Genomic DNA, 25,106 nt, shown 5'->3' on the forward strand with positions numbered 1-25,106 from the left:
TGCTATGTTTTTTAGATGAAAGAAAGCAGTTTTGGTGATGTGATTTACATGGCGGTCAAAAGAGAGGTTGCTATCAAAAATTACACCAAGATTTCGGATGTTAGAAGACGGAGACAAAGTGTCATTATCAATGGTAATTTGAAAATTTTTTGTGGTTTTTGCCAGGGTTGTAGGACCTACGATGATCATATCTGATTTTTCACAGTTTAATTTGAGGAAATTAGCTTTCATCCACAATTTCATTTCAGTGATGCAATTTGTCAGAGTGGAGTGAAGTGTATTATGGAAGAGAAAACATGTTTGGCTGTGTTCCAAATGGTACACATTGCTCAGTGGCTGTTTAGACAGCATATGTGCTTTTGATAGCTTGCTGCAGGCTGGATTGGGTTGAAAAAAAAGCTTGTAGGACTGTATCATCAACAATGGATTCTGCAGTGATGGAGTTTGAAATGTGAAAAAAGGAAAGGAATACTTTGCAGTTTGAAGCACAATCTTTGTAGTGGCTAGTAGGAGACAGTTAAGACCAAATAATGGTGTCTAATAATTAGAGATTAATCAAAGTTTAATATCGTGTCCCACAAGCTTTTACTTACTTGTGTCCAATTCCCCAGTTGTAACTTCCTTTGCTGCTGCAGACCCCCACTTTGACTGGGGTAAACCGCAGACTATCACGTGCCCCCTCAGACACACAACTGCTTTTTTTCACCAACCACAAACATGGTCTCACAGAGAACAATATTGCAGTGCTATTTATGCCTCAAACAACTCTCTTGAGGGCACTTTGACCATTTAGCAGAGGCAGCAAAGGCAGCGGCAATGAAAAACTCATTTGACCATTCACTCATTCAGACACAGCCAATCAGCTCTGTGTATGTGTCTGGCTGGTTGATAACACAGCTACCCGAGCCTCCAATAATACTGTATCACCCAGTCTGTGTTAGTATTCAAAAATCAAATGTCAAGTTCTGAATTGACTAAGTAGTCCTGGTAATGATGTTAAAAGCCTTAAATTGTTTAGCTCTGGCTGATCTTACTGATCTCATACAGCAGTATAGTCACAGTACCTCTCTGTCTGTACCAGTCTAAGAGTAAATGACTGATACAGCCAAACTAGCTTTGGCAATACTGTAACTATTGGAACACTCACTCACTCACTTTATTAACCGCCTATCCAATCACGGTTGCTGGGGGGGGGCGCAAAGGACGCAAACCGCCCCGCCTGGGGATCGAACCCAGGACCTTCTTGCTGTGAGGTGACAATGCTGCCCTACTATTGGAATAAAGCTTATTAAACTGAATTGAATATAGTTCATCCTGAGTATCTGAGTATGTCTACTGTTCATGTCTAAAATCATTTGCTTCAATGCTGCATCCTAAACTCTCCTCACATATGTATCTATGTGTCTATAAGCTTTTTTTCTTACAATTCCAGAGCCTGTGTGATACTGGGTGTCATTTTCATCCTGTCTTCTATGTGTATCCTGGGCAAAGCCATCCATGATTTGGCCATCAAGTTGCTGCCTGAGGTGGTAAGTGAATATGACTCTGCTGGGACTTGCTTACATATGATATGAAAAAAAAAACCCATTATACTAAGGTTCTAACAGGCATTTCACATGATGCCACATACCATGGCAGTAGATTAAGATGAAGGTTTGTCAAACACGCCCATATTATCAGTCCTACCTGAAAACTATGGGGTGTAACAATGCATTATGATGATAAAAATGTGATCAGGTGCATCAGGAAGATTTATTATATACATTTGACAGCAATTTAATTGATTTAATTAATTCATTAATTAAGTAGTGTTTCACCACCACTTTATCCTATTCAGGGTCTTGGTGGGTTTTAATTCACCTGGCAAAAGGCAGCAAACACCCAGGACAGGTTGCCAGGCCAAACACACACACACACACACACTCAAGATGTGAGGGACAAGAGGAACTTTTAGTATCCTGACTGCATGTCTTTAGACTGTGGGTGGAAACTGGAGCACCCAGAGAAAACCCACACAGACATGTGGAATCAAACCCAGGACCATATTGTTGTAAAGCGACAGTGCTACCCACTTAGCTACTGTGCCACCTTAACTGATCTAATCTAATATGAAGTTGCATTCACTGTAATTGTTAATGCATTTTTCAGTCTTATCCAAAGTAACTTTCCCATAGTCTAGTACCAATAGACAAGTCTGGGAACACAACTCTAAAACATCCAAACCCTGTTAGTAGAAAGTACTTTCTAATGCACTAGTCCACTACTGCTGAGCTCTTGAGCTCTTTGAATCTCCATCTATAAGACACAACTGGCTGTGCCTGAGGGAGGATGGGTTCCTCATTGCTGCCGCACATGTGGCCTCTGCTAGCTGATCGAGGCATTGGCATGAGGAGTGGTTTTTATACATTTATTCATTTTATACATTTATACATATTTAAACACTTCACAAAACTGGAACTATTGAAACCTCTATTTGGTGGCACTAAGAAAATGGTTTGACCATTTACTCCCTCAGACACAGCCATTCATGTATGTGTGCATGTCCAGTATTTATGAAAGGATCTAGTGCTTTGACCATACTGGTACCACTGCATGGTGTCAGGCATACATGCCAGTTGTGTAGCTGGTACCATGAATCCAACATTGAATTCCACAGACCATAAACTTCACCTGTCTTACAGGATATCTCACATACTTTATGTATCTCCCAGCCATATTGCACACAGACTAAGTGAAAGAACATACCGTATCATGATATACTGGTATATAGTTAATAATGCCACCCTGCTGAAATGACCTTATCTTTGTCAAGCCTGCAGTACCAAACTACAGCTCTGAAAACTTATGATGCCAGCCTGAATAAACACCTTTCCTCTACCACTGGCAAAAATAATGGGTAGTACATTGTTTGTATTGCTTCTGTTGGTAACCATTCCAGTCAAACAACCATCCTGTTTACCCTTCAAGGTTTGACCTCATCGCATTGTGACTTAGCAACCGAACGCCTGCTCCTATTCTTATTATCTTAGCCTGCAGACGTCCAATTAGCAATGCAGCACAGCACTGATCAAATTTTCTGTGTCTGAATGTAATAGTGATGAAAATCTCAAAATATAACAGGAAAATAACCAAAATATTTAAGGGCCGTGTTTTCATCTGTCCTCATTTCATAGTTTGTGTAACTGTGTGTAAACAATCATTATTACTGCAGCTGTGTAGCCTACACAAGACGACACATCAGAATGGTCTTCTGTAAATATAATTCAAAGCCTAGACTAAAGACAGCCTGAAAAAATCCTTTTTTTTTTTATATATATTTGTCTCCAGTCCGAGACTTTTTTTACACTCTTCATCTCTTCAGACTGTGAAATGATAATGAGAATAAGATGAGCTGTGCTCTATGGAACACAGCTGAATAATGGAGTTCAAGCCATGCAGACATCACAGGTCATGTCTTCATTTATTACAGAGATACACTATGAACAAAAGTATGTGGACACCCCTAATTAAAATCAAGGTGTTTCAACCACATCCATTGCAAACTAGTGGCAACAATAAACAGATAGATAGATAGATAGATAGATAGATAGATAGATAGATAGATAGATAGATAGATAGATAGATAGATAGATAGATAGATAGATAGATAGATAGATAGACAGACAGACAGACAGACAGACAAACATATAGACAGATAGATTGATAGATAGACAAACAGATAGACAGACAGACAGGAAGATAGACAGACAGACAGACAGATACAGTAGAAACTTAGATAGATAGATAGATAGATAGATAGATAGATAGATAGATAGATAGATAGATAGATAGATAGATAGATAGATAGATAGATAGATAGATAGATAGAAAAATATAGGCAGACAGATACTTAAAAATATAGACAGACAAATAGATACAGACACACAGATAGACAGATAAATAAATAGACAGATACACAGATAGACAGACAGACATAAAAATATAGACAGACAAATAGATAGACAGATACACAAACAGACAGATAGACAGATTAGATAGATAGATTAGACAGACAGACAGATAGACAGACAGACAGATAGATATACAGACAGAATGATAGATATATGGTTATATGTCACTCCTTATACCCATCATTGTCACCACAGTTTGCTTCAGATGCTTTCCTAGCCATGACTAGGCCCTCTACTCTCATGTAAAACACAATCCATTATAAAATATACGAATCTGTAGCAACTAACTGATAATCAGATTCTAAACCAATACCCCAATAACACACTGTTTAGACAATTCAGTAGTAAATAGTTACATAAAAAATACTGAATTCAATTCTTTCCATTTGATTATCAATACTGATTGTCTTTGTGGTATTAAACAGTCTGGCTGACTGAATCATTAGCTCATATTAAATGCTCATGCTGCCCAACAGGATTAAACATATCAACAAGTTTGTTTATTTCATCAAGGGCTTTTGTAAATGTGATGAACTGATAATGAGCCACTCATGCCTGTAAAATATTTGTATGAAAGCAGTTAATTCTGTATAAGACTGAGAACTGCATCTCTAAAAATATATACATGGTATATCCTCATTAAGAACCTAAGCGAAAGCAGTGTTCTAACCACAAAGCAAAGCAATAAAGGCTGTCAGGCACGAGCCAGACTCGGAAAACAACCTGGTGCTGTTCAGAATGCAGGAGTGGAACTGGCTTCTTGGCTGTTGCGTGGGAGGACACAGACAGAGACAGACAGTTTGAGCCTGGAGAGAAGACAGTGTCAAAATCAGCTCTGTTTCCAGTTCTGAGACTTTAACTGGCCATTAGGATTTTATGTATGATTACAAAATCTCAAAACACTAGGTCTGAAGCAGGTTGATACATGCATACTTATACACCAATCAGCCATAACATTAAAACCACCCCCTTGTTTCTACACACACTGCCTATTTTATCAGCTCCACTTACCATATTGAAGCACTTTGTAGTTCTACAATTACTGACTGTAGTCCATCTGTTTCTTTGCATACTTTGTTAGCCCCCTTTCATGCTGTTCTTCAATGGTCAGGACTCTCCCAGGACCACCACAGAGCAGGTATTATTTGGGTGGTGGATCATTCTCAGCACTGCAGTGACACTGACATGGTGGTGGTGTGTTAGTGTGTGTTGTGCTGGTATGAGTGGATAAGACACAGCAATGCTGATGGAGTTTTTAAACATCTCACTGTCACTGCTGGACTGAGAATAGTCCACCAACCAAAAATATCCAGCCAACAGCGCCCCGTGGGCAGTGTCTTGTGACCACTGATGAAGGTCTAGAAGATGACCAACTCAAACAGCAGCAATAAATGAGCGATCGTCTCTGACTTTAGATCTACAAGGTGGACCAACTAGGTAGGAGTGTCTAATAAAGTGGACAGTGAGTGGACACGGTATTTTAAAACTCCAGCAGCGCTGCTGTGTCTTATCCACTCATACCAGCACAACACACACTAACACACCACCACCATGTCATTGTCACTGCAGTGCTGAGAATGACCCACCACCCAAATAATACCTGCTCTGTAGTGGTCCTGGGGGTCCTGACCATTGAGAAACAGCATGAAAGGGGGCTAACAAAGTATGCAGAGAAACAGATGGACTACTCAGTAATTGAAGAACTACAAAGTGCTTCTATATGGAAAGTGGAGCTGATAAAATGGACAGTGAGTGTAGAAACAAGGAGGTGGTTTTAATGTATTGTATTGTTTTGCACTTGTGTTCTGTGTTGCACCCTGATCCTGGAGGAACGTTGTTTCGATTCAATATGTACTTGTTTATAGCTGAAATGGCAGTAATATGCGGTTCTGTTGACCTGGCTGGGAATCCAACAGGCACAGTCTGCTGTGCTTGAGGGAGGGGAGGTGGGTTTCTTTTTATTGCCTCTGCAGAATGTGTGCAGCTGGTGGATGACTCACAGAAGGCATACCGAGACTCTTTGTACATTGTACAGCTCTGTGAGAGAATCCACCTCTGCCAGGTGAAAGGTAGTCTGTGCCTCTCCTCGGTCAGTGCACAGATGGTGCAAGCAGCAGAGGGATTGCTAATGGGAATTGGAACTTGGTAGATTGGGAGAACAGGGGAAACGTGATGTAACATAAGTTGTTAATAAGATTGTAAATGTTTGAAGAAGAAAAAACAGTGGAATGATTTATTAATAGGGGCTAATGTTTTATTTTTACTTGGTAGGATGACTTCCTGTTCAGTGTATCGATTCTGAGTGGGATCCTGTGTGTTGCTCTGGCTGTCGTCAAGTTCATGCTGGGAAGAGTGTTGACCAGCAGAGCTCTAATCACTGACGGTGGGTATACACATGCTTACACACACATACACAAAATTAAAAATGCACACACTCTAGCTAGGGTTTATGTAAGTAAAAGATGGATTGCTTCTATTCACCAGTAGTGGTAATTAATTAAACACAATCTTTGGTATGATTTATTTATTTATATACCGCTGAATGTTCTTCCAAGTTAGTAATTAAAATGTTTCTGCTGTCTGCACCCACGCTGGCCGGTAATGGATTCTCACAGATACTCGTTACTTGCCTTGTGTGAATTCTCCACTATTTGTGCCAGCTCTACCAGACAGCAGAAGAAACTGTAGTAACAGCAGTAAGAAGAAAGCCTATCCGACCTTTCCTTCCTTAGACATTATCAACTAGTAGCACCGTTGGGAGCTTAAACTTTCCACAGTGCTGGGCTAACATATTAGACTGCTACACCATCACCGCCCATATATGACGTTTTTAACATTAGTTTTTAAATTAATTATAGAAGCAAATCATCTACATCAGTGATTCTCAACCAGTGAGCCTTGTGAGGGGGGGGGGGGGGGGAACCAGACTCAGCAGGGCCCATCCTTCTTGGAATCAATAGGCTATTGGTTTATGGAAGATTTCTTGAAATATATACATGTAACAAGTTTAGGGCTAGGACGGGACAAGAGGGGCGGACACACACGCAGAGATGTGATTTAACAAAGTGTTTAATAAAAATAAAAGAAACAAGACAATACAGGTTTGAACAAGACAAGACAGACTAACACATGACCTACGCTTACAATGCTTATCTAAATGCTAACGCTAATCTTGTTACATGAACAATGCTAAAGCTAATCTGAAGGCTAACTCTAATACTAAACATGAACCCTAAGCTAATGCTAAACGTGGATTAGACTACAACATGGGACAAGACAGAATCACTAAACACACATGAACAAAGCTAAACAAGAACTAGACTAAGACAAACAGAAAGGAGACTACACAAGGCATGAATAAAAGCAAATGAACAGTAGCAAACGAAAATGAACAAACAAACATGAGCAAATGGACAGGAGCAAACAAAAAAGAACAAACAAACATGAGCAAACAGACAGGCGCAAACAAAAATGAACAAACAAACATGAGCAAACAAAAATGAACAAACAAACATGAGCAAACAAAAATGAACAAACAAACATGAGCAAACAAAAATGAACAAACAAACATGAGCAAACAAAAATGAACAAACAAACATGAGCAAACAGACAGGCGCAAACAAAAATGAACAAACAAACATGAGCAAACAGACAGGCGCAAAGAAAAATGAACAAACAAACATGAGCAAACAAAAATAAACAAACAAACATGAGCAAACAGACAGGCACAAACGAAAATGAACAAACATGAGCAAATGGACAGGAGCAAACGAAAATGAACAAACAAATATGAGCAAACAGACAGGAGCAAACAAAAATGAACAAACAAACATGAGCAAATGGACAGGAGCAAACGAAAATGAACAAACAAACATGAGCAAATGGACTGGAGCAAACGGACAGGAGCAAACAAAAATGAACAAACAAACATGAGCAAACGGACAGGTGCAAATGAAAATGAACAAATAAACATAAGCAAACGGACTGGAGCAAACGGACAGGAGCAAACAAAAATGAACAAACAAACATGAGCAAACGGACAAGAGCAAACGGACAGGTGCAAATGAAAATGAACAAACAAACATGAGCAAACGGACAAGAGCAAACGGACAGGTGCAAATGAAAATGAACAAACAAACATGAGCAAACGGACAGGTGCAAATGAAAATGAACAAACAAACATGAGCAAACGGACAGGAGCAAATGAAAATGAACAAACAAACATGAGCAAACGGACAAGAGCAAACGGACAGGTGCAAATGAAAATGAACAAACAAACATGAGCAAACGGACAGGTGCAAACGAAAATGAACAAACAAACATGAGCAAACGGACAAAAGCAAGGAACCAAACGGAACCAAACAAACCAAATTCAAAAGCAAATCAAACTAAAATAGTCCCCACTGGCGGACCCACAGCTGCCCTCTTATATACCGCTGGGTGATTAGCAAAGGACCAATCACAGTGAGGGGCACTGGCTTCAGCCTGTGCTCCTGGAGAGAGGGCATGACACAAACACAAACTTCAGGAGCATAGACAGCCTATAACCTATGTTGGGTGTTTGAGAATGGACATATATTTGATTTGCCCACCACAAAAGTGCAAAGGTCAATTGACGGTGACTACAAAAGATTCCCATGAGCAAGAACACAATACCTTTTGTCATCCTTGTTGAAAGTGTAAGAATAATATCATAACTCTTGTCAGGGGGGTCCCAACAATTCTTTTTTTAAACATGGGGGGTCTAAAAAATTAAGGGTTGAGAACTGTTGATCTGTTGATGTTTGGAGGGGAATCATTTTTTATTCATCAGGGTTACACACTGTCAACAAAATTCACACCCAATGGCTACAGCTTAGTCACCCTAGCCTCCTTCTAAGATCCAAGTAACTACTTCAAATCTGTGGCAGATTCCAGCTCTAAGATCCACACTGTATACTCATTCTAAAGTTATTTAAGAAGTTTTGTTAGCCCCCTTTCATGCTGTTCTTCAATGGTCAGGCCCCCCACAGGACCACTACAGAGCAGGTATTATTTAGGTGGTGAATCATTCTCAGCACCGCAGTGACACTGACATGGTGGTGGTGTGTTAGTGTGTGTTGTGCTGGTATGAGTGGATCAGACACAGCAGCGCTGCTGGAGTACCGTCCACTCACTGTCCACTATTATATTATAAATTATATTATATTACACACTCCTACCTAGTTGGTCCACCTTGTAGATGTAAAGTCAGAGACGGTCGCTCATCTATTGCTGCTGTTTGAGTTGGTCATCGTGTAGACCTTCATCATGGTCACAGGATGCTGCAAAAGGGGCAATGTTGGCTGGATATATTTGAGGTTGGTGGACTATTCTCAGTCCAGCAGTGACAGTGATGTTTTTAAAAACTCCATCAGTGCTGCTGTCTTATCCATTCATACCAGCACAACACACACTAACACACCACCACCATGTAAGTGTCACTGCAGTGCTGAGAATGATCCACCACCTAAATAATACCTGCTCTGTGGTGGTCCTGTGGGGGTCCTGACCATTAAGGAACAGGGTGAAAGGGGGCTAACAAAGCATGCAGAGAAACAGATGGACTACTGTCAGTAATTGTAGAACTACAAAGTGCTGTTATATGGTGAGTGGAGCTGATAAAATGGACTTGTACCACACAGCTCTAGATCTAAGTAAATCAGAAGTTTTGAACCATACTGTATGTATAAATGCTGAATGCTGTTTCATACTAATTTGTTTTGTTGTAGGTTTTAACTCATTGGTCGGAGGCATCATGGGCTTCTCTATTCTAATCAGCTCTGAGGTGTTTAAACATAATCCTACTGTATGGTATCTGGATGGCAGTACTGGGATTCTGATTGGCCTCATCATTCTAGCTTATGGAATGAAGTAAGCGTGTGGTTACTCTCTTGTGACTGCTGTATTGATTATCAAACACTAAGGGAAACGGGGGCTGCTCAGGTGGCGCAGCGGTAAAAACACACGCTGGAACCAGAGCTGGGATCTTGAATACATCTTATCGAATCTCAGCTCTGCCTTGCCGGCTGAGGCTGAGCGGCCGCATGAACTAAAGTTTGACCTGTTGTTCAGATGGGCGGGACTAAGCCGGATAGGGTCTCTCTCTCATGACTGGTGCAATTACGACCTCTGCTGGCTGATTGATGGCGCCTGCACAGAGATGAGAAAAGAGTGCTCTCAGGGTGTGTCCCTCCGTACACGCAGCTAAGCTGCACTGCACTCGTCAAAGTGTAGGTGATAACAGACATCCCAAGTTGCAAAAACTCATTTCAGGGAGGTACCCCCGGACCCGAACACCGAACCCCCTCCCCCAAGATAAAGAAAGCTAAAAAAAACCTCTCGCACACACCAAAGGATATGGGTGATAACAAAACTTTTAGGAGCTGCTAACTGAGCTACTTAGCTAACTGTTCGCGTCACAAACACATTAATGTGTACTACATAGTGCACTAGATGGTGCGCAAAATAATACATTTATGTTACATACATAGTGCACTAGATTGTATATTAGAAAATAATTTATGTTCCTTACTTAGTGCACTAGATAGTGTACTAGATAATAGACTTATTTTTTTTACATAATGCTTTAGGTAGCGTATTATTTAACGGATTTAGGTTCCCTAGTGCATAGTGCACTAAATTGTATATCAGATAACGAATTTATGTTCCCTACATAGTGCACTAGATAGTATTTTAGAAATGAATTTATGTTTCCTACGTAGTGCACTAAATAGTGAATTAGACAATTGTTTTATGTTCCCTACACAGTGCACTAGATTGTATATCAGATCACGGATTTATGTTCCCTACATAGTGCACTAGATAGTGTATTAGATAACGCATTTATGTTCACTACATAGTGCACTAGAAAGTATAACTAGATGATGATTTGTGTTCCTTACATAGTGCACTAGATAGTGTATTACATAATTAATCATGTTCCCTACATAGTGCACTAGATTGTACAGTATATTCGATCATAGATTTATGTTCCCTACTTAGTGCACTAGACAGTATATTAGACACTTGATTTATGTTCCCTACACAGTGCGCTAGATTGTATACCAGATAACGGATTTAATACGCGATCGGGAAAAAAGTCTGTGTCTGTCCGCCGCGTGCGTGTGTGTGTGTGCGCTCTTGGCCGCTCGTTCTAGATTCCGGGAGATTTTATCTGACGTGCGGGCATCAGGGAGCCGCTATGTATATGCGGGAGACTCCCGAAACTTCCGGGAGACTTGGGATGTCTGTGATAAGATGCATACGGCATGCTGCCCACGTGTCGTAGGGGGCGTGGGTTAGCTTCGTTCTCCTCGATCAGAGCAGAGATCGGCATTTGTGGAGAGGAAGCATGATGCAATGGGGCAATTGGACGCGCTAAAAAGGGAGAAAAAGGGGAGAAAATACATAAAGAAAAAAGAAAAATATATAAAAAAAAACACTAAGGGAAACATTTTGGAAGTACAAGAAAAATAAAAAAAACAAACATTTTTTTTCCAATATAACAGAACATGATACACAATAAAATATGCTGAAAAATAAACCCTATTGTTTCTTTTGCTACAGGTTGTTAATTGACATGATTCCACGGGTGAGAGAGACGAGAAACTATGAGCGCTTTGAGTAAGCCAGCAGGGAAAACAAGAGTTCTCACACTTTCACCTCCTAAACCTACACTCCCATTCACACACACACAAAGACAGTAGCACCATCTCCAGCTCAGCGGTGGATACCGGACCAATGAGCTCCTGATTCCTTTTTGTGATTAAGTTTCCTCAAACTTTAATTTGTTCCCTAAGCAAATTTTCAAATAAGGAGAAAGAAAGAAGCATTGATGAATAAGCCTGGGGACACGGTTGTCGAGTTAGTTTCAGGATAAGAAGCTCTTTTACCCCTTTTTATCATTAAGACATCCGTTCCTCAGTGTGGGATGTAATATAAATGCTTCCTAAAGACTACATTTCATTCATATTGCCTGTGGTGTGTGTAGGTTCTTCTGAAATATTCTCTATTCTTTAATCTTTTCTCAAGGTCATTCCTCCAGTGTCCCCCCAGCCAGCGCTCTACGCTTATAAATCATTATAACTGCACTTACACCGATCAGCCATAACATTAAAACCACCTCCTGGTTTCTACACACACTGTCCATTTTATCAGCTCCACTTACCATATAGAAGCAGTTTGTAGTTCTACAATTACTAACTGTAGTCCATCTGTTTCTCTGCATACTTTTTAGCCTGCTTTCACCCTTAATGGTCAGGACCCCTACTGCAGTGAGAATGACATGGTGGTGGTGTGTTAGTGTGTGTTGTGCTGGTATGAATGGATCAGACACAGCAGCGCTGCTGGAGTTTTTAAATACCGTGTCCACACACTGTCCACTCACTGTCCACTCCATTAGACACTCCTACCTAGTTGGTCCACCTTGTAGATGGAAAGTCAGAGACGATCGCTCATCTATATGGGGCACTGTTGGCTGGATATTTTTGGTTGGTGGACTATTCTCAGTCCAGCAGTGACAGTGAGGTGTTTAAAAACTCCATCAGTGCTGCTGTGTCTTATCCACTCATACCAGCACAACACACACTAACACACCACCACGTCAGTGTCACTGCAGGGCTGAGAATGATCCACCATCCAAATAATACCTACTCTGTGGTGGTCCTGTGGGGGTCCTGACCATTGAAGAACAGGGTGAAAGCAGGCTAAAAAAGTATGTCGAGAAACTGATGGACTACAGGCAGTAATTGTAGAACTGTAGAAGTGCTTCTATATGGTACTGTAAGTGGAGCTGATATAATGTACAGTGAGTGTAGAAACAAGGAGGTGGTCATAATGCCTGATCGGTGTATAAGCATTGTCAACGCCTAAGGTACATTGTATGGCCAAAAGTATATAGACACATCTTCTAATTATTGAGTCAATGTGTTCCAGTCCCACCCATCAGTCTATTTTAGTTAAATAATCATTTTGTGCTGTCCAACTTTGTGGCAAAAATCTGTGGCGTAGTGCAGTAAAATTTGGCATGAGTGCTCTTTTGGCAGACACACTCTAAAGTCTTGTGAAAAGTCATTCTTGAATTAGGATACTGGTATAACCATAAGTTAGGGCAACTGTATATTAAGGCCCTAGTTTTATAATGTGATGTTTAATAAGCTTAAGTCTGGTGTCTACGTACTTTTGGCCAAAGTGTGAATTTGATTGTTTTGGTGTTTTTGAATTAGAACATTCCTAATAAGGACACTGCTGATGATTTATAAGCAAATTGTATGTTGTATATAAAGTGGTACCTCAGCATTTTTTAAACTGTTGTTGATGCACATGTGACAGGTCAGCTGACCATGCTTGAAGGAGAACTCTAACAGTTATTACATACAGTATATCAGCTTACAAATGGTCTGAACTTCCTAATATTATTTTGGGTTTATACTCAGAGAGCATACATATATTTGCTCTCCTGGACCCCAGACAGGAGATGTGACTGTCAGAATTACTACCGGAGATCTTTGTGCGATATATCAAACATCACATCTTTATTACCAACAAGGCTGTGTTGTCCTGATAAAGAATTAAACTCAGGGAACAGCTGTGAAAAATAATTATGTACTAGAAAACATTCAAATATTTCTTTCAAAAGTAAACTATATAATATGGAGGAAAGATACACAACGTATAAGTCTTAGCAATTTTCTAATAAAAAAAAATAAAATTAAACCTAGTGGTTGGGTGGTGCAGCAGTAAATTACACTAGCCAACTACTGCTGAGATCCAGGGTTCAAATTATCAGCGGTGCAATTGGCCAGTCAGGAATCTTTACACAGACATGTTTGGCTAGGAAAATCTGGATGGGAAAAACATAAAAATGAGGGTGCTTACGCTAGCACACCAGAGCTGACATCAAACTCGTCGTTTCGAATCTCATCTCTGCTACCGGCACGCTGGGCGCCTACACGAACAATGATTGGCTTGTATTAGTGGAAGGGTGCCGGAAGGGATTCCTCATAACTGATGCAATAACGACCTCTGCTGGCTGATTGATGGCGCCTGCACAGAGACGGGGGATAATGTGATCAGGGTGTGACTCTCCGTACACAAAGCTGATCCGCATATGAACTCGCCTTGTGCAGGTGAAAAGATGCAGTCGGCTACTGCACACGTGTCAGAGGGGGCGTGTGTTAGTCACGGCTCTCCTCAATCAGAGTGGAGGTTAACATTAGTAGAGGGGAAGCGTAATGCAATCAGGTAATTGGATATGACTAGATTGGGAGGAAAATTGGGGAAATAATGCAAAAAAAACAACCTTATTTTCTTCATGCTGCTAACATGTTTAAAGGTCTCCACAGTGGATCATTTCAGTCTGCTTACCAGACTGCCAGCCAATTAGCACCAGCCAAAAGCACCGCTGGGATTCACATCCCAGGTTGATTTGACACCAGTATAAATCATGAAGGCAGTAATTCCCTTCATAAAAGCAGCACAAATTCTGCAGAGTACCAGACAGCTTCACAAAACTGTCATTCACGGATGAAAAGAACCCAGAGCACATGAATTATTTTTAAAAGTACTGTTAGTAATGTTCCTCACCTATCCTGCAGCATCATGACTGTATGCAGGGTTTGCCAAATATGAAATATTATACAATGCTTATTATACACTGCCATTAATCCTGATCGATAGCTTGAGGTGGGAATATTTACTGATTTGCTTGGTACGTAGTGTTGTGCCTGTATTCCAGTTTCTTTTAGAGCCAGTAGGAGCCAGATTACGAGAACAAACAACTATAGATTAACACAGTGGTTCTCGAATTGCACTATTAAGCAATTTACATCATACAGTATATTCTCAGTTCAGTGTATTAACATGCTAACGGTCCCATTTGACCTGAATTGTGGCTCAAGATAAAAAGGCTGGCATACCCCAAGAGAACAGTACAGACCAGAATGCCCTGCACATAGATTAAGAGAATGTGTAGTATGTTTTGGGAGACTTGGCTCCCGAAAGAGACTACTAGCATTTGGTAGTGGATATTAATTTGCACTCACTCATGTGGCATGAGTCAGTGAAAATTAATATCCACTACCAAATGCTAGTAGTCTCTTTTGGGACCCATTCACAGGACATGAAGGGTCCAACTAAATGTTAGATGAGTGTGAAAATAATGGAATCAAATGCTATAGAACACCTAAAAGATGATAAGATAAGATCAGATCAGATCACATCAGATAAGATAAGATAAGATAAGATAGGATAAGATAAGATAAGATAATCTTTTATTAGTCCCACAGTGGGGAAAAGTTCTTTAGAAAAAACACTCTATTCTTCGAATGCAGTTCCCGGGACGTGTAGAACAAATGCCTAGTTGCTTGTACACTGGTCCAACATTTTATTTATTTATTTATTTTATTTATTTATTTAGATTTATTTTGTCACTATCTGTACGTGTACTACAATATTGTAACAATGGATAAGCACACTGCCGAGGAAAGCACACTAAATTTAAAGCAATTTAAGCACACTCTAATGGTCCCAGTTGACTTGTGGCTCAAGATAAAAAAGGTTGGCATACACCAAGAGAACAGTACAGACCAGAATGCCCTGCACATAGATTAAGAGGATGTGGTTGGTTTTGGGAGACTTAGCTGCCATGTGATCTTTTCTAAAGGAGAGTCAGTGCAAATCAATACCCACTACCAAATGCTCGTAGTCTTTCATGACCTATCCATAGGCATGAGGGGTCACTAAATGTTGGTGTTCTATAAAATGCTATAGAACACCTACAGTACAAGATCTTTTGAATAAACACAACATTCTTCGAGTGCAGTTCCCGGGTCATGTAGAACAAATGTGTAGGTGCTCGTATACTTCTCCAACATTTAATTAACACCCTTTTTCTTTATTTTGTCACTATTTGTACATGTACTACAATATTGTAATAATGGATAAGCACACTGCCGAGGAGAACACACTAAATTTTCTAGATTTTGATGCATTTTAAAGCAATTTAAGCACACTCTAATGGTCCCAGTTCACCTGACTTGTGGCTCAAGATTAAAAAGGTTGGCATACACCAAGAGAACAGTACAGACCAGAATGCCCTGCACATAGATTAAGAGGATGTGGTATGTTTTGGGAGACTTGGCTCCCACATGAGTGAGTGCAAATTAATATTATAAATTAGAGAAAATAAATAAAATAAATAAACACATACAAAAAAAAAACGTAAATTATAATGAGAAAATAAATTCGTCCATTTGGGCACTTGTACCTATAATAATACTAATAATACTACTACTACTAATAATAATAATGTTATTATGTTATAGTAAATCATTATAATTATTATTATAAGTGGGGCACACTGTCGGCTCACAGCAAGAAGCTCCTGGGTTTGATTCCCAGATGGAGCAGTCCTGGTCCTTTCTGTGTGCATGTGCTTCCCATGTCTGTGTGGGTTTCCTCCGGGTGTTCCGATTTTCTCCTACAGTCCAAAGACATGCAGTTAGGTTAATTGGAGAAAATATATTTCCCCTAGGTATGAGTGTGTGTGTGTGTGTGTGTGTGTGTGTGTGTTTGCCCTGTGATGGACTGGCGACCTATCTGGGGAGTTTACTGCCTTTTGCCCAGTGAATCAGCGAATCAGCGAATCAGATAATGATGATGATCTTTAAGGGGTTAGAGTGTCAAAATTAATTATAGAAATGACATGGATGTGTAATATGTTAGTTACTATGGAAACGCAGCACATTTGGTTTTGTGATCTACAGTGTCATATTTGCACGTTGGGCGTGATCAGCTCACAGCTCGATGTCTCAGCCGACCTACAGCACACTGATATGTAGCGCCACTACAATCATAAGCCAGCCGTTAATGGCTCATCGCTCAGATTAGCGAAACTAGTAGCGTCTACACTATTGTCGGGATCGTTTGTGTTACAGTTCGCTTTAAATTATGTTCTGTTATGTTTAGGACATCGAATGTGCGGTTATTTAATCGTCAGTTCATTTACCTCAACTGTATCATGTGTATTGTTTGTGTTGAGAGAACAGTGTTGTGAATGCTAGTTATCGGATTGTTGTCAGGCTGCTGGTGTAATATACTGTATAATTCACCATTACGTGTTGTAGTTTACATCATTGCTGTAAACAGCGTACCATCGATGCACTGAGTACGAACAATGTAACTACTCACAGCTTCTGGATTTTTACTTTTTATTATTTTTTAATTTACGCTACATTTCTTATGTAATTTGTATACACCGATCAGCCATAACATTAAAACCACCTCCTTGCTTCTACACTCACTGTCCGTTTTATCAGCTCCACTTACCATATAGGAGCACTTTGTAGTTCTGCAATTACTGACTAGTCCATCTATTTCTCTACATACTTTTTTAGCCTGCTTTCACCCTGTTCTTCAAAGGTCAGGACCCCCACAGGACCACCACAGAGCAGGTATTATTTAGGTGGTGGATCATTCTCAGTACTGCAGTGACACTGACATGGTGGTGGTGTGTTAGTGGATCAGACACAGCAGCACTGCTGGAGTTTTTAAATACCGTGTCCACTCACTGTCCACTCTATTAGACACTCCTACCTAGTTGGTCCACCTTGTAGATGTAAAGTCAGAGACGATCGCTCATCTATTGCTGCTGTTTGAGTCGGTCATCTTCTAGACCTTCATCAGTGGTCACAGGATGCTGCCTACGAAGCGTTGTTATATATATTGGATATATTTTTGGTTGGTGGACTATTCTCAGTCCAGCAGTGACAGTGAGGTGTTTAAAAACTCAGCAGTGCTGCTGTGTGTGATCTACTCATACCACCCAAATAATACCTACTCTGTGGTGGTCCTGGGAGAGTCCTGACCATTGAAGAACAGCATGAAAGGGGGCTAACAAAGCATGCAGAGAAACAGATGGACTACAGTCAGTAATTGTAGAACTACAAAGTGCTTCTATATGGTAAGTGGAGCTGATAAAATGGAAAGTGAGTGTAGAAACAAGGAGGTGGTTTTAATGTTATGGCTGATCGGTGTATATTTCACTGTTTATTAAACATTTCATAATAAAGTTTCATATTCCATTATAATTTCATTACTGAAAGCATAATCTAGTTTGTATTTTCATTTCCAATGTAAATACTGTATTCCAAATTCCTTATCTGAATGTATCACAAAGACACATTAGTTTTTTGTACATTAGTAAATAGCTTGGGTGCAAACACACTTACATTGACAGATTAGTGCTGCCTGTAACTCCTACAACTGTGTGATTACTTATGTAAATAATATAGTTATATAAGTATAATATTTATCATGGTAATCTGAAAGTATATTATTGAATTCTGCTTGTGGCTGTTGCTCTTTATAAAGAGACTCTGTGAACGTCTGATTATTTGTATTGCTGATATTGCACACTTGATCACACTGCTGTATTTATGCTGTAGTGTAGAGCCTTAGGTAGTAACTTAGCAATATACAAAGCTTAGCCGAGCCAAACCAGCCTGCTTTAGCTCTGCATGCGTAATAAAAACAAGGGTGAACTCGGGTGATGAGTTTTAGGGTTTTAACTTCTGATTTTCTGTAATATAAACACATTTTCAATAGAAATTTCACTAGAATTTGTAAACACACAATAAATAGGTTTTCAAGGTCACTGTCATGACATGGCATGTTTTTGTTATGCTTTATTGGGTGTGTCTGAAAACCTATTGACTGTCTACACAGACACATTTTACATGATCCTAATCGAGCTCCTGAGAAGAAGGCTGTCTAAATTCTTATATGCCTTAAAATGCTGCCTACTAAGGTGCCTTAATTCTGACCGTTAATCTGACTGAATAACGAGGAAGCCTCCTATGCTTCCTTAGCCATGAAGGCAATCCCAGCTTTCAGAGCGGCACAACTGTTTTCACAAAAATACAAATATGGCCGCTCAGGTGGCGCAGTGGTAAAATACGCTAGCACACCAGAGCTGGGATTTCAAATACATCGTATCGAATCTCACCTCTGCCATCCGGCTGGGCTGGGCGGCCACATGAACAACGATTGGCTGTCGTTCAGGGATGGGAAAGCCGGACCAGGGTTCCTCATAACTGGTGCAATTACGACCTCTGCTGGCTGATTGATGGCGCCTGCACAGAGTTGGGGAATAATGTTGATCAGGGTGTTGCTCTCCGTGCACAAAGCTGATCCGCATATGAACTCGCCTTGTGCAGGTGAAAAGAGGCAGTAGGTGCTCCTCATGTGTCGGAGGGGGCGTGTGTCAGTTGCGAAGCTCCTCAGTCAGCACTGGAGGGTTGTATCGGTAGAAGTGAAGCGTAACGAAACCAGGGTAATTGGATACGACTAGATTTGGGGGGAAAATAGGAGAAAAAGACAAATGGAATTCATTTTAAATGTAAATAAATTCTCACATTTTTAATTTGTATAAAGGTGTACGAGTGTAATTTATTCACAAATTCAGCCTTGCCTCGGTACACAGAGGGAGATGTTAGCTTGCATGCTAGCAGCTTGTGCTGCCTTAGCCCATTGGTTTGAATGGCCTGAAAACTGTGATGATGTAATCACTGTCTAAGGAGTGTGTCTAAATAATCTGCTTTATAAGTTCGATGTCCTATTAGGCAGCTGTCTACTTAGGCAGCTGCCTAGGTAGGCAGTAGGAGCAAGGCAGCTCACTAGGTTTTCAAACAGACCCCAATTTTCAAAAGATCAAGATAAACTTAAAAACCTGTCTGGGGACAATTTGTGGTCAAGAGGATCCTTCATGTTGGCCTTGATTGTTACTAATTGTGTCAAATCTTCCCAACCAATGCCTTTAATAATCCATTCAGAAGGGTGTTACACTAGCCCACCACTTCTGAGATCCAGGTTCACATCTCATTGAAGCTATCGGCCAGCTGGGCATCTACCATGCACTTGATTCGCAATGTCTAAGACCTGCGATGGATTGGCATTATGTCCAGGGTATTTCTGCCTTAAGCCCACCCATTGCAGGATGAAGTGCTTTATTAGAATGTAATGAAATTAAAATAACTGTGCATATACTTTTAATAATTATTAGTACAAAGCCATTGTGTTTACATTTGAAGTCATTGTCATTTGCCATACACAGTAATATGTTCAATAGAATTCTAAAACTATAGAATTTTTGTTATCTCTTGATCTAAATAAAACCCATCACATGATTTTAATGATTAATAAAGTTGCAAGCTTCAGTGTTCCACATTACTCAAGTTCACCCTCTATGCCTACATGTATATTTCAGTAATGCAGCTGTGTGCTGTAGATTAGAATATTATTATTAAGAACCTACTTTGGTCTGAAATGTTGTATGAAAATAAAATGTGCTTTGTTAACTTATGCCTCCTTGTATAAATAAATGAGAAAAACCAATGAAACACAAAACTGTGTAGCTTTGTTTATCTTCAATAACCACTGAACCATCCTAAAAAGGCACAACCTGGAAACAAAGCAAGACATGAATACTGGGCACCACAACTTTCATTCATTCATCTACTCACTCAGTTATTTACTCCTAATTGCAGTTTAGGACAGCCAGTCTACCTTCTGCATGTTTCACGAGGTGGGAAGAAAAAGCCCCTAATTAAAACATAATATCTAATAGCTAAGATAAATAAATGGTCACCACAGTGTGAGTGAATAGTGAAGACTAGTTAATGGTGAATAGTTCATGTTTCTCAATAAATGATTTTGGGATGTTTTAATTTATAGACAATTACAATATAAAAGAATTAGAAAACTACTACAGTGGTGTCCCCAGTTAAATTAAATTAAAGCCACCTTAATTACTATTTTGTTTCCAGGGCTCCTTACAAAGCTAACAGCAAATGAATAAAATATTACTGCCACCTACTGGACACTCTACTTTACATCTGGATAGAATGCCTAGAATAGAATGCCTATTCTATTCTAACACCAATCACTCATAACATTAAAACCACCTCCTTGTTTCTAAACTCACTGTCCATTTTATCAGCTCCACTTACCATATAGAAGCACTTTGTAGTTCTACAATTACTGACTGTAGTCCATCTGTTTCTCTGCATGCTTTGTTAGCCCCCTTTTATGCTGTTCTTCAATGGTCAGGACCCCCACAGAACCACTACAGAGCAGGTATTATTTGGGTGGTGGGTCATTTTCAGGACTGCAGTGACACTGATATGGTGGTGGTGTGTTAGTGTGTGTTGTGCTAGTATGAGTGGATAAGACACAGCAATGCTGATGAAGTTTTTAAACACCTCACTGTCACTGCTGGACTGAGAATAGTCCACCAACCAAAAATATCCAGCCAGCAGTGCACCGTGGGCAGCGTCCTGTGACCACTGATGAAGGTCTAGAAGATGACCAACTCAAACAGCAGCAATAGAGGAGCGATCGTCTCTGACTTTACATCTACAAGGTGGACCAACTAGGTAGGAGTGTCTAATAGAGTGGACAGTGAGTGGACATGGTATTTAAAAACTCCAGCACTCTCATACCAGCACAACACACACTAACACACCACCACCATGTCAGTGTCACTGCAGTGCTGAGAATGATCCACCACCCAAATAATACCTACTCTGTGGTGGTCCTGTGGGGGTCCTGACCATTGAAGAACAGGGTGAAAGCAAATATCCTGCAAATATTACAATATTACTATTAATATTACTAATTTAGCTTCTTATAATATATAGGGTCAATTTGCAGTTAACTATAGGGGTGCACTGGGCAATATCTGTTTGTTCTTATTGTAACATACCTCCAAGAACATCAGCAAAACACAATGAAACAAAATAACTATTCGCATATTTACTCCACCATATTTTTTAATCACAAACAAATACATGACAGACTTCTGTGCTAAATGGCTGGTAGCTAATAAAACGATGGTTGTATGGAAAAACCCAACATCCTGCTGTAGTTCATGTGGTAACCACTAGAGCCAAATTTCTCCCCTGTACCTTCCAGGGAGCCTGAGGCTAGAGGCTTTCCAACAGATAGTTGCAGTTCATATTGTGTACCATAAGAGGGCAGTAAATACACGTTTTAATTCAAATTCAAACGTAAACAACTACTAGGAGTCGTGCGGTTGTTTTGCTGACGGTGCTTTAACCAGCAAATTTGTGGTTACTGGGAAAACAAAACATGAAAAGTACAATCACTAGTGCCACATTTCTGAAACCCCAAGTCCAAAAGAGTTAAAAAAGTAAGAAAATAGATATAAAAAAAACAGTGAACAATGATTAAAAACATTGAAACAAATGTTTTCATGGACATGCAGTCCAACTTTGACGAGCTTGAGCGCAGAGATGTCAGTGGTGTTTCTGGATGTTGATATGTGGCTTCCACGTTGTATAGAAAAGATTTTAACTGCATTAGTAAGTAAAGGCATGAACTGTGTTTACAAGTTTTTTTTTTTTTTAAGTATTCCTGAGTACCAGTGGTTATTTTGTTATTACAGAAGCATTTGTACTATTGTGATACAGATCAACCAACAGTCACAAGCATTCAGTGTTAGTTTTTGGTCCTTGGAAGTTTTCTGGCTTCTCTGGATCTTTTAATGATGTTTGGAATGTAGAGGATAAAGTTTCAAAATTCCTTGCAATCATGCATTGTGTAACATTGCAAAAGACTAAGCCTGCCATTAATGCACCTTTTATTTTTAATTAAAACAACACTTGGCGCCCAGGTGGCGCAGCGGGATATTTCGCTGACGCGCCAGCACCGAGCTTCTGAACTCCCGGGTTCGAGGCTCTGTGTTGCCACCGGTCAGCTGGGCGCCATCTGGCGGGCATAATTGGCAGTGCCTGCAGCAGATACAAATTGGCCACCGTATCTGCGTGTAAGGACCCTGATTCGCAGAAGAGACGCCCGTGCAGAAAGGGCTGTACACATGTAAAGAAGGCGTGGGCAGCAGCGTGCTCTCCTTGGATGCAAATCTGGAGTCTGTCAGCAGCGGAGGACAAATTGGATGCGCTAAATGCAGAAAATGCGGGCGAAAATGCATTTAAAAAAAATAGCAACACATTATTTTACATGTTTACTTACAGAAAACAGATGTGTTGTCGGCATCATATTGGGAAGTGGCATAAATATTAAGTTGTTAAGATTCAACAACATCTTGGGCTGCAGAAGATAGAACGTTCTGGAGTAACACTATCCTGACGCTCAGGTGGCGCAGCGGTAAAACACGCTAGCACACCAGAGCTGGCATTTCAAACTCTCCTGCCATCCGGCTGGGCTGGGCACCTACATGAAGAACGATTCGTGTAGTTCATACAGGGTGGGAGCCAGACAGGGAACTCCTCATAACTGAGGCAATTACGACCTCTGCTGGCTGATTGATGGCGCCTGCACAGAGTCGAGGGATAATGCGTTGATCAGGGTGTGGTTCTCCGTACACAAAGCTGATCCGCATATGAACTTGCCTTGTGCAGGTGAAATAATGCAGTCGGTTACTGCACACGTGTCGGAGAGGGCGTGTGTCACTCTCGCTCTCCTTAATCAGGACAGGGATCGGCATCAGTAGAGAGGAAGCATAATGCAGCTGGGTAATTGGATACGCTAAACTGTTAAACTAGTTGTTTAAACATCTCCATATTCTGTAATCTGACAGAAATCAAAGTCAAAACTCACATTCAGTTTGAAATAATAACTAAACACTTAATTGCCTTTTAGAAAACCTAATGTCATAGAGTACGTGTTGGTGTATATTATAATATTCCAACCTTTTATACATGCTTCAGTAAATAAAATGTAGCAAAACTGTGAAAACAAGTCCAATTATTGCTTCTGCTTAATAACAGGCTCACTAGCTCATTAAACAAATTTGTTTAGTGAGTTGGACAAATAACTGCAAGGCTGTTTGTGTGTACAAAGTTTAAATGACTGGTCAGTTCCCCTTTGATTATTGTTATTAACATGGTTCTGTTCATCAGGTCCCAAGCCTGTGGCCAAGAAAAAATAAAATGTTAATTTACTGCTATTTTCCATCACTCCTTGTTCAGCACTCACTTTACTTATTTGAGTTTTCAGTGTCAAACTGGTTCAGCTGGTGTGTAAATTGAGAAGAAGTTTCATGCTGAGCCTATTTCACTCCCACGTCTGCCACATGCCAAATGCTTGTGGTCATCACATTTAAACACGACCCAACACTTAAAAGATGTTTTGGCATTGAAGTGTTTTAGGTGTTATTTTGTTCCATTCTTCCTGCAAACACGTCTTAATATGTGCAACAGCACAGGGTTGCCGTTGTCACTTTTTCTGTTTTAAAATTCTCCACACATTCTCTATTGAGGACAGGTCAGGACTGCAGGCAGCCCAGTCCGGTACAGCTACCCTATTCTTCCACAGCCATGCCTTTGTAATGTATGCAGCATGTGGTTTTGCACTCTCTTGTTCCAAAATGTATGGATGTCCCTAGAAAGGATGATGTCTTGAAGGCAGCACATGTTGCTCTAAGATCTCAATGTACTTTTCTGCATTAATGCTGCCATCACAGAAGTGTAAATGACCTTTGCCAAGGGCACTGACACAGCCCCATACCATGACAGACCCTGGCTTTTGGACTTGTTGCTGATAACAGTCTTTGGTCCATAGCACACGGTGTCCATTTTTTCAAAAAAATACACGTTTCCACTGTGTGATGGTCCATCCTAGATGTCTCCGTGCCCAGAGAAGTTGATGCTGCTTCTGGACATGGTTAACATAAGGCTTTTTTTTTGCACAGTTAAGTTTTCAGTGGCATTTGTGCATGTAACTCTGTATTGTAGTGCTTGACAAAGATTTGCTAAAGTAATCCCTCACCCATGTGGTTATATCAGCTATTGTTGAGTGGCGGTTCTTGATGCAGTGCCGTCTGAGGGATCGAAGATCACGAGTGTTCAGCTTAGGCTTGCGCCCTTGGCCTTTACGCACTAAAATTCCTCTCGAATCCTTGAATGGTTTAATGATATTATGCACTGTAGAGGGAGAAATATGCAAATCCCTTCCAATCTTTCTTTGAGGTACATTCAATCATTTTCTCACACACGTGTTGACTTTTGTACCAAACCATGATTACAATCACCTGCTGACATCACCTGTTTAGAATCACATCATTATTACTATTTTTTTTACCTCATTACCAGCCCT

The 25,106-nt window shown here is 40.2% G+C and overlaps 1 protein-coding gene across 1 annotated transcript in view; it reads left to right on the top strand.

Moving 5' to 3' along the window:
- tmem163a (transmembrane protein 163a) overlaps positions 1–12,115 on the top strand; it is a 52,194-nt gene extending 40,079 nt beyond the window's left edge. The window contains exons 5-8 of the mRNA XM_063006430.1: positions 1,433–1,529; positions 6,222–6,333; positions 9,701–9,842; positions 11,538–12,115. Of these exons, the coding sequence (XP_062862500.1) occupies positions 1,433–1,529; positions 6,222–6,333; positions 9,701–9,842; positions 11,538–11,598 (412 nt within the window). The 3' untranslated portion in view covers positions 11,599–12,115. The remainder of the gene's footprint in view (positions 1–1,432; positions 1,530–6,221; positions 6,334–9,700; positions 9,843–11,537) is intronic.
- Positions 12,116–25,106: the final 12,991 nt, after the last annotated feature.

The sequence above is a fragment of the Trichomycterus rosablanca genome, chromosome 12 (genome assembly GCF_030014385.1).
Source record: "Trichomycterus rosablanca isolate fTriRos1 chromosome 12, fTriRos1.hap1, whole genome shotgun sequence".
In the NCBI taxonomy this organism is placed as follows: Eukaryota; Metazoa; Chordata; class Actinopteri; order Siluriformes; family Trichomycteridae; genus Trichomycterus; species Trichomycterus rosablanca.